The sequence below is a fragment of the Gracilinanus agilis genome, chromosome 2 (assembly GCF_016433145.1).
Source record: "Gracilinanus agilis isolate LMUSP501 chromosome 2, AgileGrace, whole genome shotgun sequence".
In the NCBI taxonomy this organism is placed as follows: domain Eukaryota; kingdom Metazoa; phylum Chordata; class Mammalia; order Didelphimorphia; family Didelphidae; genus Gracilinanus; species Gracilinanus agilis.
In genome coordinates, this window is record NC_058131.1 from 337,449,337 (window position 1) to 337,469,862 (window position 20,526).

At 39.7% G+C, this 20,526-nt stretch overlaps 1 protein-coding gene across 2 annotated transcripts in view; it reads left to right on the forward strand.

The window, feature by feature from the left end:
- TGM2 (transglutaminase 2) overlaps window positions 1–4,021 on the forward strand; it is a 65,387-nt gene extending 61,366 nt beyond the window's left edge. For both annotated transcript variants that reach the window (XM_044664301.1, XM_044664302.1), the window contains one exon: window positions 2,016–4,021. In XM_044664301.1, coding sequence (XP_044520236.1) covers window positions 2,016–2,160 — 145 coding nt within the window. In that variant the 3' untranslated portion in view covers window positions 2,161–4,021. The remainder of the gene's footprint in view (window positions 1–2,015) is intronic.
- The last annotated feature ends 16,505 nt before the right edge of the window (window positions 4,022–20,526 follow it).

Below are 20,526 nucleotides of genomic sequence, written 5' to 3' on the forward strand. Positions count from 1 at the left end.
ACCTGTCAGAGATGTGGCAGAGAGCATTTACTTTCTAGAGAAGAACTGGATGAGATCGCTTGTTAAGTCCTTTCTAAGTCTAAGAATCTATGATTCTTGCAACTAGGGGAAATGGCACATAATTGAGAAAGAGAGAGAGGAGGGGAGAGGGGGAGGGAGAGAAAGGGACAGACAGACAGACACAGACACAGTGAGACAGACACAGAGAGAGAGACACACAGAGAGAGAGAGAGACAGAGACAAAGAGAGAGAGAGACAGAGACAGAGACAAAGAGAGACAGAGACAGAGAGAGAGAAAAACAGAGAGAGAGAAAAACAGAGAGAGAGAGAGGGAGAGAAGAGAGACAGAGACAGAAATTTCAGCTTGATGTAAGGAAAGACTTCCTAATAATTCTTACAAGTGGAATGGACTGCATCAGAAGGTAGGGATTCTCCATCACTGAAGGTCTTGAAGCAGAGACTTGATGCTCCTTCATCGGGAATGTTATGGAGAATATTCCTGGTGAGGTAATAGCTTGGCCTGAATGTTCTTGGATTCTATGACCCATCTCGCCACAGCAAAGTTATTCTGTCCAGAGATGCTGGAGGTTTAAAGCTGGCTTCCCCTATGTTTGTAGATTGAAGTTTCTCCACTTCAGAAGGGAATAAGACGAGTGGCAGAGTATACTCTTCCACTGTAAATCAGCTAGCCAACAACTGACCGATCCCACCTCCATCCTGGGCTTAACTCCTTCTCTGTAAAGAGGAGGCCAAGAGCCTGCCTTCTGGCAGCTACCCATCTGGATGAGGCTCCAACAAAGCAGCCAGAAAACCTTAACAATACCATATATTGCCAAGTGCCAAATTGCATAGGACTGATTTATCATAGTTGTGGGGGCCGTGAAAAGAAAGAATTCATTATGGGCTAACAAAATCAGAAGAAACTTCAAAGGAGAAGTGGCATTTCAGCTGAGTCTTGAAGGACGGTCATTGGCCCTTCAGAAAGGATGACTGTAGTCAACCTAAGCCTAACAGACACCCTCCCCAAAGCCAGCCACATCCATCTCTCTGATGGCGGCCCAGAGCAAGCATCAGAATCATGTCTGGCCTTGGGTCACTGTTGCTCCCTGCCCAGCTTGGAAAGAAAGGGTTTTTAATATGGCCTGGGTTAGGAGTCTTGCTGTCCTGAGGATGTAGAAACTTAGGATATATGGGAGACTTAGATATGGGTTTCAGATTTTCCCTTAGATAGGTCAGGCGCAGCTTTTTAAGACCATGTCCACATCTACCCCCAACTCGGGCAGGGGTGCCTAACTTCCCCTTTGGTCTAATTATAACAGATCAAGACTGTTAGCCCTATATATGTTTGTTGATACTGACAAATACCCACCATCCATGCATATAAGCCTATGTGTATATGTGAGCATATGATTATATCGCATCGACATACAAGCATCCATACAGTATGCAAATATATGTAATTACTTATGCTCGTGGTATACACATAACTATACGAGGCTGTATCCTAAGCCCTGTCTCGAAGTCAGGAGACTTGGATTCGAGTCTCAGCTCTTCCTCTCATGGGACCTTGGGCAAGTTACTCCCTTTCTTTTGGCCTCAGGTTCCTCTCCTGTAAAATTAAGGGTTTGAACTCAATATCTTGAAAGTCCCTTCTAGCTCTAAGAAGACTATATCTGTGTACAAACCTCTAACTATGTCACGCACATACATATAACTACACACATGAGCATGCATGTATTAGCAGTGAGGGCTGGGATGGGACTAGATGATGCCTAAGGTCTCTTTTAGTTTTTACAGATTATGAATCTCTGGCAGCCCAGACTGCAGTGGTTTAGCTCAATTAAACTAAAGAAGCTTGGGTCAAACGGAACCTATCTCTCTCTACTCTCCTCCCAACCCCCCTATCCCAGGCCCAGACCTATCTGCATTGCCCTGAGATATTTGAGGTTGTGGGCAAGGGGTCATGAAAGCATCTCAGAACCAGGTCTCTACCATCTCTCTATTTCTTCTCCTAGCTCTGAACCAGTGGAGCCTGGAAATATTGTCACAACCCGAGTGGACCTTATGCCCCGGTGGCCAGGATTGCACAAGTTGGTGGTGAACTTTGAAAGTGACAAGATGAAGGCAGTGAAGGGCTACTGGAATGTGATCATTGGATAAAAGTTCAACTGAGGAGCCACTGGCTGGCTCTAGAGGGGTGGGGAGCAAACCTCCATCTCCCCATGCCCATCCCAATTGACACAACTGAGCCTAATCACACCCTATAAGACAACTTCCAAGTTTACCCTATAAAACATGCAAATTCAATCAAGAATCTTTCCCTTCCCCCTAACATTCGAGGCCCCATGGGGGTCTCCTGCATCAGAAACATTCTCCAGGTCGACAGGATCAAAGATAGTCAGCAGTCATCTTTGGGAGTCATAAAATCTGAGTTGCATCTTTCTGATCTATTACCCTTTCTAAAACCCAGGGCCCCCTGATAAGGGGCTGTTTTTTATGTTCCCACAGTCATAGAGAAGGTCCTTTTCCCATGACGTACCACCACCATGACTGTGATGGGGCAGTCCTGACAGTGGCTGGCGACTGTCAGAGATATAATGCCCTGTCCCTGGCCTGCGACCATTTTGCTGGAGAAATAAGACTCCCTCTACCCCAGTCGGGGTCCCCTTCTTGCACCATCAGGCCATAGGTCTAGACCAGGATCATTCATTTCAATCCTCACTCTCCCTCTCATCCCCAAAACTGGCCTCACCCAGGGATACAGGGATCTGCCCGAAATTGTGCTCCTCTGGCATAGCCTTAAAAAAAAAAAAAAAAAAAAGTAACATCATCTTCATGAGAAGCAGCACCATCCCAGGAAAAAGTGACCAAGACTTGGAAGAGTCCTAAACCACCTTAATATATGAATATAAGCTAAAGGAGCTAGGAATTTTTAGCCTAGAGAAGATTTGAAGAAGATGGGATGATAGTTGTTTTAAAATCCTCGAAGGCCTATCAAAAAGAACCTTGGACTTTTTCTACTTGGTTCTGAAGGATAGAATTAGGAACAATAGAAGGAAATTACACAGAGACAGATTCTGATATGAGCAAAAAAATATCTAACCTGTACAAAGTGCCTTTGAAGCCCTGGAGTTCTTTAGTAATCAACCAATTAACAAGTATCTATTAAGCACCTACTATGTGTCAGGAGCTGTGCCAGATTCTAGTTATACAAATAAAAAGTGAGACAGTCCCTGTTCTCAAAGAGCTTATATTCTAGTGACAGATGACCACTTGGGAGTCCAGAGAGTTGACCTATTTCATTTCCAAACTGTATCGGACAATCTCTGTGAACCTGACCAGTAAATGAGATTAGATTAGATCCCAGCTTTGAAAATCCAGTTTAGGGGAAATGCCTAATTGTTAAAGAAGCATTTCTTGCTTCTCTCCCAACTTCCGGCCTCTTGTTAGCTCCAGGATATCAAGTTTCAGTAAAACAAGAAAGTCAGAATCCATAGATGGGGCACAAAATCTGGAGAGAGAATCTCACTCATGTAGAGGAATGATTTCTGTATTCTCCTGGCTCTGCCAAAAATGGTTGCCCTGGGCAGATCGTTTCCCTGGCCTTGGTTACCTGGTCTGTAAAATAAGAATAAGAATTCTCCTCCATAAGGTTGCTATGAAGATCCCATGAGAAGATGGCTATGAATTCACTGTAAAAACACTGTAAAACACTATATCAATGTGAAATGGCATCTATCTGGAAAATGGGAGATGAAGGGTTTTGGAAGCTTCACTCATGCTTGCTATTGTTGCTAGGGAAATATTCTGGTTTTAAAACAAGATTTTTAAATGTTACTCCAAAATGGTGTTTGATTCTGCCCATAGTTTATATAAAGCCTTTGTAGTAGAGCGGGCAGGGGACCTTGCTTTTGAGCCTTTTATGCCCATCCCCATGTTGGCACCAACAGCTACTGGGGCATGGCTATGTAGTGCATATGCTAAAGTAGCCAAAATAAAGATCCTATTTTTCACCTTCAAATACCAGTCTCTGGTTTGTTCTAGAAAGTCTCTTTTTCTTATTTTTTCTTTCTTTCTTTTTAAACCTTTACCTTCTCTCTTAGTCAGTTCTAAGAAGAACAGCAAGGGCTAGGCAATTGGGGCTGAATGATTTCCCCAGGGTCACACGTTTAGGAAGTGTCTGAGGTCAGATTTGAACCTGTCCTTCTGATTACAGGTCTGGTGTTCTCTATCCACTGTGCTACCTAGCAGCCCGTGGCAAGTCTTCCAACCTCCTCTTTCATGCAGGACTCCAGATTGCCTAATGATTTGGTGGGCAGAGGTAGAAGATGTAGCTGATGATGTAGATGTAGAAGATGTAGCCTCCTCTGTGTGCCCTGCCCCAGTGCTACAATCCAATGCAACAAAAAACACACAAAGGAAAGTAACTGAAAAAGAGATGGTACCATGGGGTGTAAGGAGCCCTGGATGGGGAATCAAGTGACCTATGTTCAAATTTCAGCTCAGTTGCTAACACATTGTGTACCCTTGGTCAAGTTATTTTTAGTTACAGGATTTAGAAGAAGAGATCTTAGAGACTTTAGTTTCAGTCCAATACTTTGATTTTCCAAATAGATGTAGTAAACTTCTCTCTGGACCACCTATAAAATGAGAGGACTTGATCAGATGATCTCAGAGGCCCCTTCCAGTGCCAAGATTTTCTAGTCTGAACTCCCTTCCAGCTATGACATTCCATGTTCTGAGAGTCCATCCACTTCAGGCAATATAGGTTTGAAGGTCCCATTGAACTCTGACATTTCTGTATTCCAAGACTTCATCCAGGTCTGACATTCTGACAGCTAGGTGGCATAGTAGATAGAAAACTAGGCCTGAAGTCCAGAAGACCTGAGTTCAAATCTGGCCTCAGATGCTTCTTAGCTATGTGACCCTGAGCCAGTCATTTCACTTCTATATGCCTCAATTTCCTTATCTGTAAAACGGGGATTATAATAATACCTACTTCCCTTTGTGGATGTGTTAAATGAGATAATAGCTGTAAAGGGCTTAGCACAGTACCAGGAAGATAGTGCTAAATAATTATTAGCTATTATTATACTAGGTGCAGCTAGGGGGCACAGTGGATAGAGTGCTAGGCCTAAAGTCAGGAAGACTCATCTTCATGAATTCAAATCTGGCCTCAGACACTTAATAACTGTGTGACCCTGGGCAAGTCATTTAACCCTGCCTGCCTCAGTTTCTTCATCTGGATATGAAGTGGAATGAACTGGATTAGAAAATGGCAAACCATTCCAGCATCATTGCCAAGAAAAGCCCAAATGGGATCACAAAGAGTCAAACACAGCTGAAATGACTCAACGACAACACAATTATTATTCTATGTCCCAAAGGCCCATCCAGCTGACATGCTATGGTTCTATGAGAAGTGGAATGAAACTGAAGTTCTTTGCCCAGAAGACCAGACACCATTTCTCTTCCCTGCCTGTTCCAGGCTCATCCTTATCATTGTAAGCTCCTACAATCATGAAGAGATATTTAGCACCCCAAGCTTTCAGCCAATGCACAGCCTAGTGTGGTCAGAGAGGAGGCATAACCAAACTCTTATTCCTTTATCTTAATTAGAGCTTCTCTTTTAAAACAGTTCTTCGTGAGCTATATAAGAGGAGCTAATATAAAATCCCAAGGCTGTGGCCAGTGCCTAACATTCTACCATTAGTCATCCATTCCTTTGGATTAAGCATCATTCTCTTGGGGAATCAGCCTTCAAAATATCAATTCCCTCTGGGCAGGGGCCATAGCCAAGTCAGTCCATAGAGTCATAAATTCATAATGTTGGAAAGGCCTCCAGATACCATCTCATCTGCCCTTCTCATTTTACAGGGAAGGAAGCTGAGGCCTAGAGAAGTCAAGGACTTAACTAAAAGTCACACAGTGAGTTAGTTGGCTAGTTTGGGACTTGAACCCAAGTCTTCTGACTTTGAGGGTTCAATGGAATTCAGTTTCCATTCTGCTTTACTGCCTCGCACACTGAAGTCCATATTGAGAAGTGATGCCTCTGGAACAAGTAAAAGGAAGGCTATATTAAACCCATGTCACTCAGATATATTCAACCCAATGTCATCCTGTTCTCACAAGGGACTCCAGTTCTGCACTTATGTGGATCTGAGCAAATTCCTAGGGGAGTCTATCTCCTAACAGAGGAAATTCAAGCATTTTCTCACACTCTCTAGCTTACTATGTACCCATACTGCAGTGTACAAAGTTAAAGCTTAGGAATGGCTATGTTTGGGGAGACTCAATCTGAAATTGGCTAAAAAAAGTCTCTTCTGGAAAAGCTATTCAGTATCCAAAGTAGTCATATCAGATATAGTATGATATTTTCTATGCCACAAAAGAAATACTGAAAACATAATCTTCTTAAGTATGCATTAACATATTTAAAACAAACTACAACTCATTACCATTATTACAGTAAAGATTTCTAGGAAAATTATGAGATTGCTATATATAGATTTCATTTTTACCTCAGGTTATTCTGTCTGAACAGTCGCTCAAGACTCGGATCTTCCAGACAGCCAAGATATGGATCATCTTTGTGGTTGTGGTTGCCTTTCCTATGAAAAGGGAATTGTTGCACAAAACCCATCTCCCACTAGGCAACCAGATTCTGATTCAAGGACTCCAGATCTCTCACATTCATGAAATAGCTATCAGGGCTGGAAACCTCCACCTTTTCAGATTGCTGTTCAGTTTTAGGTACTCAGAGAAGAGAAACACAAGACAGAAGGGGCATTGATGGACTTGAAGTCTAGGATTGGGTTCACATAGGCATCACTGCATGTTCTTACTGCAATTTCTTCACAACCACCATTGCTGTTGCTGGGGAAAGGAAAGGAAGAGAAATCCTCCCTCTTCATTTTCTGGAAATCCAAGAGAGAGCTGGAAGAATCCCAAGTGATGTGTCAAAAGAGGAAAAGAAAGATGAAGTCTGTCCTCTTCTTTTAAAGTCTATCTTATTTGGGGCAGCAGGGTAGCTCAGTGGATTGAGAGTCAGGCTCAGAGGTAGAAGGTCCTAGATTCAAATGTGACCTCAGATACTTCCTATCTATGTGACCCTGGGCAAGTCACTTAACCCCCATTGCCTAGTCCTTACCACTCTTCTGCCTTGGAATCAGTAATACACAGGATTGGTTCCAATATATCTGGCCTCAGAACCTTCCTATCTATGTGACCCTGGGCAAGTCACTTAACCCCCATTGCCTACCCCTTGCCACTTTTTTGCCTTGAAACCAATACACAGTATTGGTTCCAAGGTGGAAGAAAAGGATTTTTAAAATAAAAAAATAAAGTCTATCTTACTAAGAGAGTGGCTCTTCTTGGTTCACTCACCAGCCAGCTTGGACATCTCTTCTTTTAGGGGGATGAAGTAACCAACTAGGAGCCTTTTGTTGCATATGTGTTTAACAAGGGCTAGAGCGCATATCCCTTTGGAAGGGGCCCACCTTCATGGAAATCCAAAATCTTACTGCACTCTCCCCCTAAATATTTGATGTCCCATCCCCAATCAACTGGGATACTTTTGTTCATTTCTGCATATCTCTGATTCATGAAAGTCCTCTGGGAATCTGAGGACACTTAAACACCAATCTTTCAAATATATTCCCTAATCTCTTACACTAGAGTTTTAACAAAGTACCTATCTCACAATTCTTTACCTCCAGTACACCATGCAGAGTCCCAAGCAGTCCACATAGCAGTTTTTAGACAGCCTCAAAACTAATAGTTTAGGTTTTGGTTTTTGAGCCCCAGATCCTGGAGATTACAATCATCCTCCAAATTCAAAGTTATATAAATTTGATAAACAACATTTTACCAGGTCCTCATAGGCTACACTTATAAGGGTTTGTCCTAACTCAAATCAACTAATAAAATCAAAATGAGAAATAAAGCAAAAAAAAAAAAAAAAAAGAAAAAGAAAGAAGAAGAAGAAAGGAAAAAGAAAGAAAAAAAACACCTTACTTTCTTAGAAGGAAAGTCTAGGACCAAATGAGCTCCCAGAGCACATGGAGCTCTTACAAATGAAGTACTGAGATTATTTGTGTCGTTGTGGAGGGGACGCTGTGGTAAGATACTTTGTTATTGTTCACAAACATATCTTTCAGTTCTCCCCTCAGAAGGAAAGCCAGTAGTGACTTCCCTTCACCAAGCCAGTATGTACTATTACTTGGAGACTATAAATTCATATAAAATCTATTTGTTTATAATTAAAAGATATAAATATAAGGATTAATAACAAGGAAAGCCTTAAACTAACAGGAATCCAACTTTTCACCCACCTTCCACATCTGTCTCACGACAGAGCCTTCAGTTCTTCCAGCTACAGTAAAACTGCCTAGCACTTAGTAAAAAACCCCAAAACACTATTTGATTACTATCTAACTAAAATCCTTATTCAATTAACTTAGTTTGATAAAGATATCTCCAAGTATATATAGATTCAGTCAGCCAAGATGGCAGCTACTAACTGACAATCAGATCACTCTGGTATGGCCAGAGTCCAGGCAAACAGCCTTTAGCCTTCTTTCTCCAAAACTGTTCTTCAGTAAAACAGATCTATCAGCTTCTTCTTAGAGATGACTTCTCTCTGTCAGGAAAGTAGAAAACCTCTTCAGATGGTTTTCAGAGTTCCCTCTCTCTCTTCTCACCAGCACAGAGCAAGATCTCAGATGTCTGCTTTGTAAGGATGGGATTTTGTGCAGAGGAGAGGGAACCAAAGGGAGGAGACAGTTGACAGTTGTCCACCTCCTCACTCCTCCCAGCCCTCTGCCAGAAGACCACTCTCCCTTGTCCTCCTGGGAGAAAGTCCTCAGCATCCTCTGCTGGTCTCAACTGTCAGCAACTGTCTCCTTCTCCCTTTGGTTCCCTCCCCTCTGCACAAAATCCCATCCTTACAGCCTCCACCAGCAGCCAGAGAGAAAAGTCCTTCCATCAGTGACAGGACCTCACTAACTGCCAGAATCTTTTCCTGTGTTCCTCCTTCTAAGTTCTGGTGTCATGCCCAACACTCTGCCTTGCCTGCACCCTCAGAGATCTCTTTACCAAATATCTTATTTTAATCAATACTTAATCAATATCCTAATTTCCTCACTTTGATATTGCACATCAAAATACTCAATAAGAGACGCAGGTCCTGGGGTTGAGCAATCAAATTGTCCTAGGTGAACTCTGTTGATCCATCTTGTATTTAAGGCAACCCAGTTAAAAGTCCAGACAAATTACCTCTAGAGGACCAAGAAACATACAGATGACTCCAAAATTCTTTGGTGGATCCCTGCAAAACCAGAGGGAATTTCAGAAAGTGGTCTAGTGCAAAATTACAATAGGATAAGAAGGCTAGCTCAAAAACAAAAATCAATCAAGCTCTAATGAGTTCTGAATATGTGAAGGACTCCCCAGATGGGCTTAAATAGTTGAGGCTGATGGAAATCAACCCCTCACATTCTAAATGAGTCTCCAAGATGTTACCCATGGCCCAGGAGAACTCCTCTGCCCACAACGGGTCTAGTTCATGTTACTATGACAACATTCATGAGAATACTGAGCCGAAAGTTACATTGACAATCTGTATGTTTCCCACAGAAAGATGCTTAACTATCTGAGCTGCAGACCTTGAAGTCCCAGAATATTAAAGGTTTTTCCCTTCATAGAAACAGACAAATACATTTCTCCATCTTATGATAGATTATACTTGGTCTACATTGAGTTTCACCTTAAATCACCTTGGCTTATTCCCATTCATTGAATCACATCTAGGAAGTGAACACACACTCACATACACTCATGCACATGAGCACATATGCACACACACTCACACAGCCTTGTCTTTGCACTCCTCAGACATATTGCCACAAGGTGATACATTGAGGATTTTATCCTTATAACCTACCCCAACACATATACATATTTTTATTCAGTCTTTTTTTTTTTTTTAAACTTTTACCTTCTCTCTTGGAGTCAATACTGTGTATTGGTTCCAAGGCAGAAGAGTGGTAAGGGCTAGGCACTGGGGGTTAAGTGACTTTCCCAGGGTCACCAGATAGGAAGTGTCTAAGGCCACATTTGAACCCAAGACTTCAGGTTTCCAGGTCTGACTCTCCATCCACTGAGCCACTTAGCTGCCTCCTATTTAAAGTCTTAAAGGAGGAAGTGTGAATGTAAGTATATGTGTATAGGTGTGTCCTATATGTATCATATATGATATGCAAATACACATGTATGTAGATAGGTAGATATTGATATATGAAATGTATTACAGGTATACCACCTAGAAAAAAAAGGATATTGGGTCTGGGAGAGAGGAAGGCAGGAACTCCAGGCAAATCCTTTGCTTCCATTACTATTTTGCCAAGAACCTATGTCTTGCTGGAGCTCTAAGCAAGCTCAGGCTTCCACATTCTATCTTGGCCTAGAATTCCCTTCTCTTTTAGGAACTGGGACCGCTATTTCCACACTGACCAGCCCCACCCCAATTAAGCTTCCAACCCCATTTTTAAACTAACCTGGGGAAGCTTTCATAGCCTCTTTTAGAGCTCAAATCCCAATAGCCTGTATTTACTAACCTTGTGAGGCTTTTACTACTAGCCAGTACATACTAGGGTAGCACCACCTATGGACAGGAAGTAGAATTGCTACCAATTTAATAATTTGATTTAAAAGTATGGTCCACTCTATGAAAGAGCAGTGTATTACCAAAGCTTTAGGATGTCTTTTCTTACTACCTTCCTGGGAGTACTTGTACTGATTGGATACTTTGAAATTTATCTATTCCTTCTGTGATAATTAGATTAAGTCTATACTTCCCATCTTTAGATTTAATCACCAAAGGTGAGAACAACTCTAATTCTGGGAGGTCCATAACCCACTTGTGCTAGAGTCAACTGACTGCCCCCTAGGTAGTACTATGAGAATTGTCTATTATGATTGGATATGCAAATTGGAGGTGGATGCAGGAAGTGACAAAAGATGCTATCTTTTAAATATGATGGTAACTTCCTGTGGAGGTAGTTAGCGCTTTGAACTTGGTGTTGAAGGATCTCTGATGAGACCTCTGACTGCTTCCCTTTGAATTGTCACGTAGGTAAGTTAGGCTGACTCTCTCTTCCCTTAGTGTTTCTGGAGGCTCTACCCTCAGGGAGGCCTCTCTTGCCTCTCTAATTGTAAAAGGCCTTGTGGCTAGGAGTCTTGTTTAATTAATCTCTGTGCCCCTCTGCTGGGGACTCTAAATTCTTACCTGTTCCGGGCCAGAGTTTCTCTCTCTCAATTTCCCTACCTTCAACCATTCTAATTGTAAATAAATCACCATAAAAGTCACTTTTGACTTAAGATTATTCTTAATTGAGGATTGATAATAGTTCAGTCCTCTGGCAACCATCTTTTAATATACTGAACCCATAAAACCCCCTTTTCACCCTTACACTCCCCAAGAGAAAACAACTGAAATATATCTTAGGTAATCTCAAGATGCAGAAGGGAGATTCCACCCAGTCTCTGCAACACATCCAATATGGGGTCCATCCACACTATGCTCAGTACAGAAATTCCCCTCAGTAAGGAGAACTCCAGAGGTATGACCAAAGGAATCTAGATGGATGATGATACTCAGGAGGGGAAGGGACCTTAAAGAGCCTGGAGGTGAATTTTAAGCCTTTTCAGACTCCATTGCCTTATTGATATTATCTGTTTCAGTTTTTCCCCTCCAAATAGTGAAGAAGTCTCTGTAATGCAGCTATCAGAACTGGAGAAAAGGACTCTTGAATGCATTGCTCACATCCTGTCATATATATTGTATCTGCTGATTGTTTGCTTTAAAATTCAATTTTTTTAAGTTCACAAATTAATCTAATCTAATATCTTCTGTTACACTATGTTATTTTCAGCTGCTATGTTTTGGCCATTAGCTATATGTTCTGTCATATTTTCTTTAATTGTACACTCCCCCTATGATTGGATTGGAGAAAATACCATTATAAAAGTCCATAAACAACTTGAACAAATCCTTTTCCATGGCAAAACCATAGGTCCTTATGGATGCTGGGTTTGTCACCAGATCCATCGAGGTCACATGTTGCCTTAGTGGCCTTTTGTTCCTTTTTGCCTTTGTTAATTGTTACATAGATGATGATGGATGGACTCCATCAAACTGGTTACAACCTGTATCAGTAACCTTTGGTTTTAAGGGGTCTTCAGAAGTGATTTTCAGGTATCTAGTAGCACCACTACCTCATTTGTCTACCTTTGAGTTGTATGTAACAAGAGGTAAGGATCCATTTAGCAGCTGAAGTGAAATAGCACTATTGTGTTCCCCACCTCCACATTTATAAAAATGTAATGGATGAGACATCAGTAGTGATTTTTGCTATTGTATTCCTCGCCTCCACATTGCAATGGATGGGATATATACAAGCCTTTTATGGCTATTACTGTCTCATACCAGAGGGCTTGGTTACCTACCCCATGATGGGTTATAATTTCATCCAGGAGGTGGGAAGATTTTCCCAGGTGGCTTGGTAACCCCTGGATGGCTCTTGGAGGGAGAATTTCCCATGGAGCCTAGTGGCTTCTGGATGGTTTTTATATTTGTAACTCTTCAGCTTACTCTACCCTTCCACCAGAATGATCAAAATTCTTGGTGGCATTTTAGACCCAAAAGGTCTTCATCAGCAGTACAGGGAATTTTTTGTTTGTTTTCTGGTCTCTCCTGCCACATTTTGGAATGATGGAAGTAATTGACTTTGTTAGAAATATCTTTGCCAAGGTTGAAATATGGGCTAGATCTGGAGAACTTGTGACAAGTATCCATAAGCATCAAAGGTTTTTAAAATGTCACACAGAAAGTGGCTATACTCATGTGAATCCTAATGATAGCAGTTTGTTTGCTATTGTCATTAAATGGGCTTCTGGTACTTATTTGAATGTACATTAGCTGCAGTACTACTGTTTTAAAAAGCTGTTACTTGGTGAAAATCATGTGCACTCACATTGTGGATCATGGCCAAGTTAAAAAGGAAGTGGATCTCATTTTTGAGTGAAAAACCTTTGTATTGTGGCTCTACTTGGCTGACACCTTTTCATAGAATGTAAACTATGTAATTTTTGTATTTTTAAAAACATTTTATTATTTTTTCCTTGTATGTGCAATAGAGTATGAGTTTGCTTTTTTCTCTCATTTTTTTGTACTTGAAGCACATTACCAGTATTGTTTTTTTTTTAATTTTGCACTCGAATAAGTTTAAAATGTCCATTAGCCCTAATGTCAATACCTACCCAAAAGCTTTAGACTATGGAAACCTATCATTGATTGTTAAATATTATGGGACTTTGATTAATGATTGTGTCTGATTCCAGGATAAGGGAATCACAAAAGAGCCACTGCACAGTGCCAAGGAGCACAAGGTCAAGACCAACCAATTCCGGTGGGATTGATGAGATTCTGCGCCACAACAGGGGACTTGAACTTATTTCGGGGTTCGAGGAAGCAGCTGCAGGATTTCCCTCATGCCAGATACAAACTTCTACCAAGTACCTCAGTTTGGCTGCCATTTTGTCTCCCCTATCCCTGAGAGCAAAGGTAAAATCAGACAAGGGAATATTTCCCTTCTGCTTCAAAATCTAGTCCTCTTTTTTCTCTCTTCATAGTATGGCAATCTTCTGAGGTCCTGGGTGCTGAATGGGTAAGTACATAATTGTTATTACAGGCTTGTGGGACACAAACCACTTTAATTGGGCCCTGATTCAAGGACCTGTTATGGGCTTATTCTTCCTTACTTAGAATTTATACATGAGCCTTTGATATTTTGTGTTTCATCCAAAAGTTACTTTTTTTCTCTTTTATTTTATTTTTTGATGTCTTTGATTTTCTTTTGAGAATTGATTCATATACCTCATAACTCAGCTATCAGGGTGATCGGGTGTTGGTCAACACCCTCCTCAGGGGAATTGCTACCTCCCCGAATCGAGAAAGTGAACTGTTTGAAGAAATCGCCATAAAGAAGCCTACAGAAACCACACATTTTACCAAAAGATCCAGAATGAACTTTGGGATTTAGTGAATTGAACTGGGGGGTGGGGGAGAAGAGGGTTGGGATGAATGCATTTATTTTGAATGTAAGTTCTTATGCCAAAGGAGATTGCCCTCTAATTGGCTTTTTGTCAATGTGCCTAGCAATCATTGGTTTTGTTCTCTTTTTCTTTTATTTCCCTCTTATCCCCAAATTATTGTAATTTCCCCTTAAAAAGTACAACATTGTACGGACCTCTAGTTAAAGATCTTTAGAGATATATGTTGGCTATGTGTATTGATTCACTGGGAAACTAGGCATGTAAATCTGGGAGATTTCTACATGCTCATTTTCCAATAGAATCACAGGGGGGATTGTGTAATTACAATTTGCTCCCCAGAACTCTCTTTCCCAACTTCACATTTTCCTTCTCATGTTACATGCTTATGTTTTCAAGATAAAGTTGTGTGTATAGCTCTGCCCTCACTCTCTGCTCCTGGGAAGGCAGGTTCTGGAGGCTGTGTAAGAGTCAGGCAAGAGAATTGTACCCACATGCTTTTTACTTAGGCTTTCTAATTTTGTTCTTTTATTTCTTCTACTTCAAGTGATCATTAATAAACTTTATAAAATATAATACTTGAAGTTACTGGATATTAATTTAAATTTTACACTGGTAACATTCAGGTAATTAATAATTCCATCAGAAACCAACATGGAGTCATTATCAGATTATCTTTCAACTGTCAGTAGTTCCCAGGACACATCATAGGGAACCATCCCTCCCATCCATTATTTCCATTTTTTGTATTCAAAAGCATAGAATGCCAAAGGCCAACCTTCTTATTTTCCAGAGGAGGACCTGAGGCCCAGAGCAAAGAAAGGACTTGTCTAAAGTTACATAGTAAGTATTGACTAGTTGGAAAGAGTAGGATTGGGACTAGAACCGGTTCCATCCTACTTCTACTCTAGCCCAATGCTATTTCTACTACACCATGAAATTCACAAAAAAAGGTAGACCTTGTAGCTTAGAAACTGTGAGCTAAGATCACAAAATTTCTAACTAATCAAATATTAAATGTCTGTTGTCTATGCAAGGTCTTTCACTGTGGCTGAAGATATAAAAATAGGTTTAACAGAATCTCTTGTCTTTAAGGAAATCAAGTGTCTAAAGCAAGGAAGGATAATTACACAAATAAATCTGACGTGAGAAAATGAAAAAAGAAAGGAGAAAGCCAGGCAAAATATGGTGACAAATTTGAAAAAACCCTTTGAAGAGTGGCTGGGGCAGGGTAAGGAAAAGCTTTGTGTATGAGGGGGCATCTGAATTGGTCCTTAAAGAGAGGGATTTCAAAAAACAGAGGAAGTGACAAAATCCATTCCACATAAGGAAATGGTATGAGAAGAGTACAGAACAAAATGAAGGGAGAATAGTTTGAAATGCCTCTAAATAAGTTGACTAAAGCTAGATTTTAGGTTTTGAATGACAGAGGAGAGATATGAGAAGTTGTTTTATTTTTCCTAGTAGAGTGGTCATGATCATAGTGGTATATTAAAAAAGGCTAGTAGTTTGGAGGATGATAGTAGCAATTATAGTTTAGACAAGTATTCTTAACCTGGGGTTCATGAGCTTTTCATATATATTTTGATAACTATTTCAATATAATTGGCTTTCTTTGTAATCCTATGTATTTAAAAATTTTGTTATGAAGAGGGGTCCATAGGCTTCATTTTATTCTTTCTTAAAATTTTTTTCCTGTTAGTTTCATTTTATTTTCAGTTCCAAATAAGTTCTCTTCCTTTTCTTTCCCTTCCCCACCCACTCATAAGGCAAGAAAAACAAATTCCACTATAAATCTATATAGTCATGAAATAAACTTCTACGTTAGCCATGTCAAAAAAAGGTAAAGAAAAAGAGAACGTATACTATAACTCACACTCTGAGTCCATCAGTTTTCTACCTAGAGGTATAGAGTATGCTTCATTATGAGTCCTTGGAATTGTAGTGGATCATTATGTTGAGCAAAATTTCTCTTAAAGTTGATTATCTTTACTATATTGCTGTCATTTTATTAACTGTTCTCCTGGTTCTCACTTCACTTTGCATCAATTCATATAAATCTTTCCAGGTTTCTCTGGAACCTTTAACCTCTGTCATTTCTTAAATCATAATAGTATTCAATCACATTTATATAACAAAACTTGGTCAACTATTTTCCAATTAACTGACATCCCCTCAGTTTCTAATTCTTTACTCCCACAAAAAGAACTATTACTAACATTTTTGCAAATGTGCTCTTTTCCATTTTCTCTGATCTCTTTGGGATGCAGATCTAATAGTGGTATTATGAGTTAAAGAGTATTCACAAACTATTTAGTAGCTTTTTGGGCATAGTTCTAAATTGCTTTCCAAAATGGCTGGATCAGCTCATAGCTCCACCAATGGGACATTAATTCATCTGTTTTCCTACATCTCCTCTAGCATTTGTCATTCTCCTTTTTTTGTCAGCTTAGCTAATCTGATGGATGTGAGGTGGTACCTCAAGATTTTTTTAATATGAATTTCTCTAGTAGTGATTCAGAGCAGTTTTTTTTTTAAATATGGCTATTGTTAGTTTTGATTTCTTCCCCTGGAAACTGCCTATTTATATTTGTGACTATTTATCAGTTGTTATCAATTACTCTTCTGAATTTGATTCAGTTCCCTATATGTCTTAGAAATATCTCTTTATGAGAAAAAAATTGCTGCAAAGCATTTTTCTCATTTTTTTCTTCTAATTTTATCTATGATGGTTTTGTTTGTGCAAAACCTTTTTAATGTTATGCAATCAAAATTATCCATTTTTCCTTTCATGGATCTCTCCATCTCTCATTTGGTCGTAAACTCAACTACTTATAAATCTGACAAGGAATTTCTTCCCTCTTCCACTTATTTGTACTCATTTTGAATTTATCTTGGATACAATATGAGATATTGATCTATACCTAGTTTCTGCCAGACTGTTTTTCCATCTTCCCAGAGGCTTCACTAGACTACCAAAGCAGTCCGTGACACAAAACAGGTTAAGATCCTTTGAACTAGAGCTAGGATGACTAGTTGGGAGACTTTGACAATAGTCTGAAGAATGGAGAAGAATCTGAACTAAGATTGTAGCAGTGGTAGAAGTGGAGAGAAAAGGGACAGATATATAGAAAGAATCTGAGAATGAGATATATGGATATAAAGGAGAAGAATTAAAGATAATTCCTAGGCTATAAGCTAGGGAGGTTAATGGTACTAAATAAAGTAGGGAAATAAGGGGAAGAATCAAATTTTGAAGAAAAAATTAAGTTGTTTTGAATAGATTGGATTTGAGGTGCCAGTAGAACATGTAGGTAGAGATATCTAGCAGGCCAGAGACAGGACTGGAGCTCTAGGGAGAAGTTGGGATTAGGGATACTGACTTCAGAATCACCTAAATAGGGGTGATAATGAATAGAACCACCAAGGGGGAGAAAAGACTAAGAAAGAATACTTATTTTTAATGTATGGGAGGATAAGAAGCCATTGAAAGAGACAGAGAAGGAACATTCAAAAGGGCAAGGAGAGACTGATGAGAATATAGTGGCATTAAAGCCAAAAGAATCAAGAAGTGAGTAAGAGCTACAGAATGATTAAGTAGGATAAAGACACAAATATATACACACACAATTGGATTTTTTTTAAAGGCCCTGAGTGGACCTAGAGAGAGTCCTTTCAATAGAATTTGAGATGTCTAACAGGCAGTTGGAGACATGAGATTAGAGGTGAGGAGAACGGTTAGGGCTAGATAAATAGTTCTGAGAACTATCTATATAGGAAGAGCCTTAGATTCCATGGGAGCTAATGACAACCTGTGGCTCAGAAGATAGAGAACTATGCCTAGAATCAGAAAGACCCAAGTTCAAATCCAGCCTCAGACACTTAGAAGCTGGGTGACTCTAGGCAAGTCACTTAACCTTTCTTTGCCTTAATCCACTGGAGAATGAAAGGGCAAAACAGTTCAATATCTTTGCCATGAAAACCCCGTGGAAAGTATTGATGTGTTCTGGTTCATGGTGTCAAAAAATCAGACATGACCAAACAGGATAAAAACCCTTTTTCCTGGTTGCTCCAAAGAGGAGGAAAGAAGTTACCTTCTCTCAGCCCATTTAGCTTCTTTCCATTATTATAAAAAGGACAATCATAGATAATAGTGAGTAAACATGTTTATCAAATCGAGTAGCAAAACAGTAACTGGGGAATATAGATTAGATGACAAAACATACAAGAGTCAAGGGGCTCTGTAACTGAGTAAAGCAACATTAGGGGGAAAATATCATATTTAGGAAGTTTGCTCTTAGGAGTGTCTAAGAGTGCAAACACTGAGCGTCAACAGACATGTTGGAGTGCCATATTTCCCTATATTCCTGCTTTTCTCTTCTATCTTGGGCTAAAAGGTTTGTCATATGTTCACCTGGGTGAGGGGTGCTCATTAACAAGGAGAACCTATTACTCTTAAACTAGAAGGAATTAGTAAAGAACAAGTGAAAACACTGAAAAGATGAAAGGAATAAGGGGAGCTGAAGGAACCCATATCTAGTGGCAGCATGGTACAATGCAATGGGAAGCCTACTGGTTCTAGTCAGAGGATTTGGTTTTGAGCCATCTGATCCACCATAATACCTATAATACCTCAGGCAAATTGCTTAAACAGATGACCTCTGAGGTCCCTTTCAGCTCAAAAACTTAGGATCCTATGATGACCCAAATCCTATCAATGTAGTAACTGCTGAGAAGTAAAGGGAGAGGGGAGAAATGGAGGGAGAGAGGAGAAAAAAAAGAACATTTGGGACAGATGCTGAGAGAAATGCAATAGGAACAAATGAGAGATGAGTAGGACTGTCCTATAACAATGTGTACTAAGTTGATGTTAGACAATGAGTGTGAATTTATAGAGGATCCACATAGTATAAATTTATGATTTCGTCCAGCAACTAGGGGTAGAGCAGAGGAAGGAAGCAGGAGGGTAGAAACAATGGAAGGTCAAGGATCTCAGAATAGAAAGGGACCTCAGGAATCATTTAGTCAAACTTTTCATAAACAAAGCAGAATCTTTTATTTCAAATTTAATGATAAAAAAGAACATTTTCACATACAAAGTAGGACATAAAGAAGATATGTAAAACTGCAAATCTATTTTATTTACAACTTGCTTTTAAAAAATTTTATATTAAATTCAACACGTTATTTTGAAAGCTGTCCAATTTGTTTCATTCTGAACATTCTTCTGTGCATCCAAAAAAATGCTTCAATGAAAATCTTTTCTTTCTTGGGGGGGAGGGGGGAGACCAATACTATTGATATCTCTCCTTTAACAATATCCCTCCAAAAAAAAAACAAAAAACAAAAGAACACAATCCTTGTAGCAAATTAGCATAGTAAAAGAAAACAAAAGCCACACATTTGCCATGTCCAAAAATGTGTTTCATCCCATACCTTGATTCCATTACTCCTCTCAGGAAGGAGCTATCATGTTTCATCACTGGTCTTTTAGTCACAGTTGGTCTCTGCATTGACCACTGGACACAGCAGTAGGTGCAGATCATTTCTTTGAGGGTGGAGATGAGGACTTCTGCAACTCTGAGGGGATCTCAGTCTGAATTTGTTAACCAAGCTCTGGCCATTTTCAAGACATTAGTGACAGATCATAAAATATTGATAGACATGCCAGCCATAAGTCAGACCTTGACTCGCTTATTGGATAAGAAAGAGGGGCATAGGTTAGGAGTCAACTTTAGTCCAGCACTGTTAGATTCTTTAATACCTCAGGGCAGTTAAATATTCTTAACCCCTCCTTCTAAGAAGGTCAGAACCCATTTTCTTTGTACCAACTGGGCCTGATACAAATCAAATCTTCTAAGAAATAGGTCACAGAACCATAGCTATCTGAAAGAAACTTAGAGATCATTCAGTCCAACTCCTTCATAGTACGAAAGAAACCTGAATCCTACACAGGGTGAGTGGCATGAGTGGCATAAGATCACCAAGTCAGCAGTGGAGTTGGGACTAAAATCCATGTCCCCTGTCTTGAACTCTATGATTTTATGCTACAACTCTTTCATCATTCATTCCCTAACCACCTTTTATTTTCTAAAAAAAACAACAAAAAAACAAAAAAAAACATCTGCTATGTGCAGAGAACTCTGTGCTCAGCACTTCAATAGATGTAAATTTTAGTGAAGTCAAAGTCCCTGGCCATGTGGAATTTATTGTCTACTGTGAGATTAATACATGAATACAGATAATACATTTCTTTTCCTTCCATTTCTCTAGGTTTGTAAGACTTACCATAAAATGAAAAAAACTGATCAAGTTCTATTCATTTACTGTATTTGGGAGCAAACATTTCCAAATGAGTGAATTTTTGGTAAATCAGCATCCATGCTGATGGGGGGGAAAAAAGGAAATTCATCC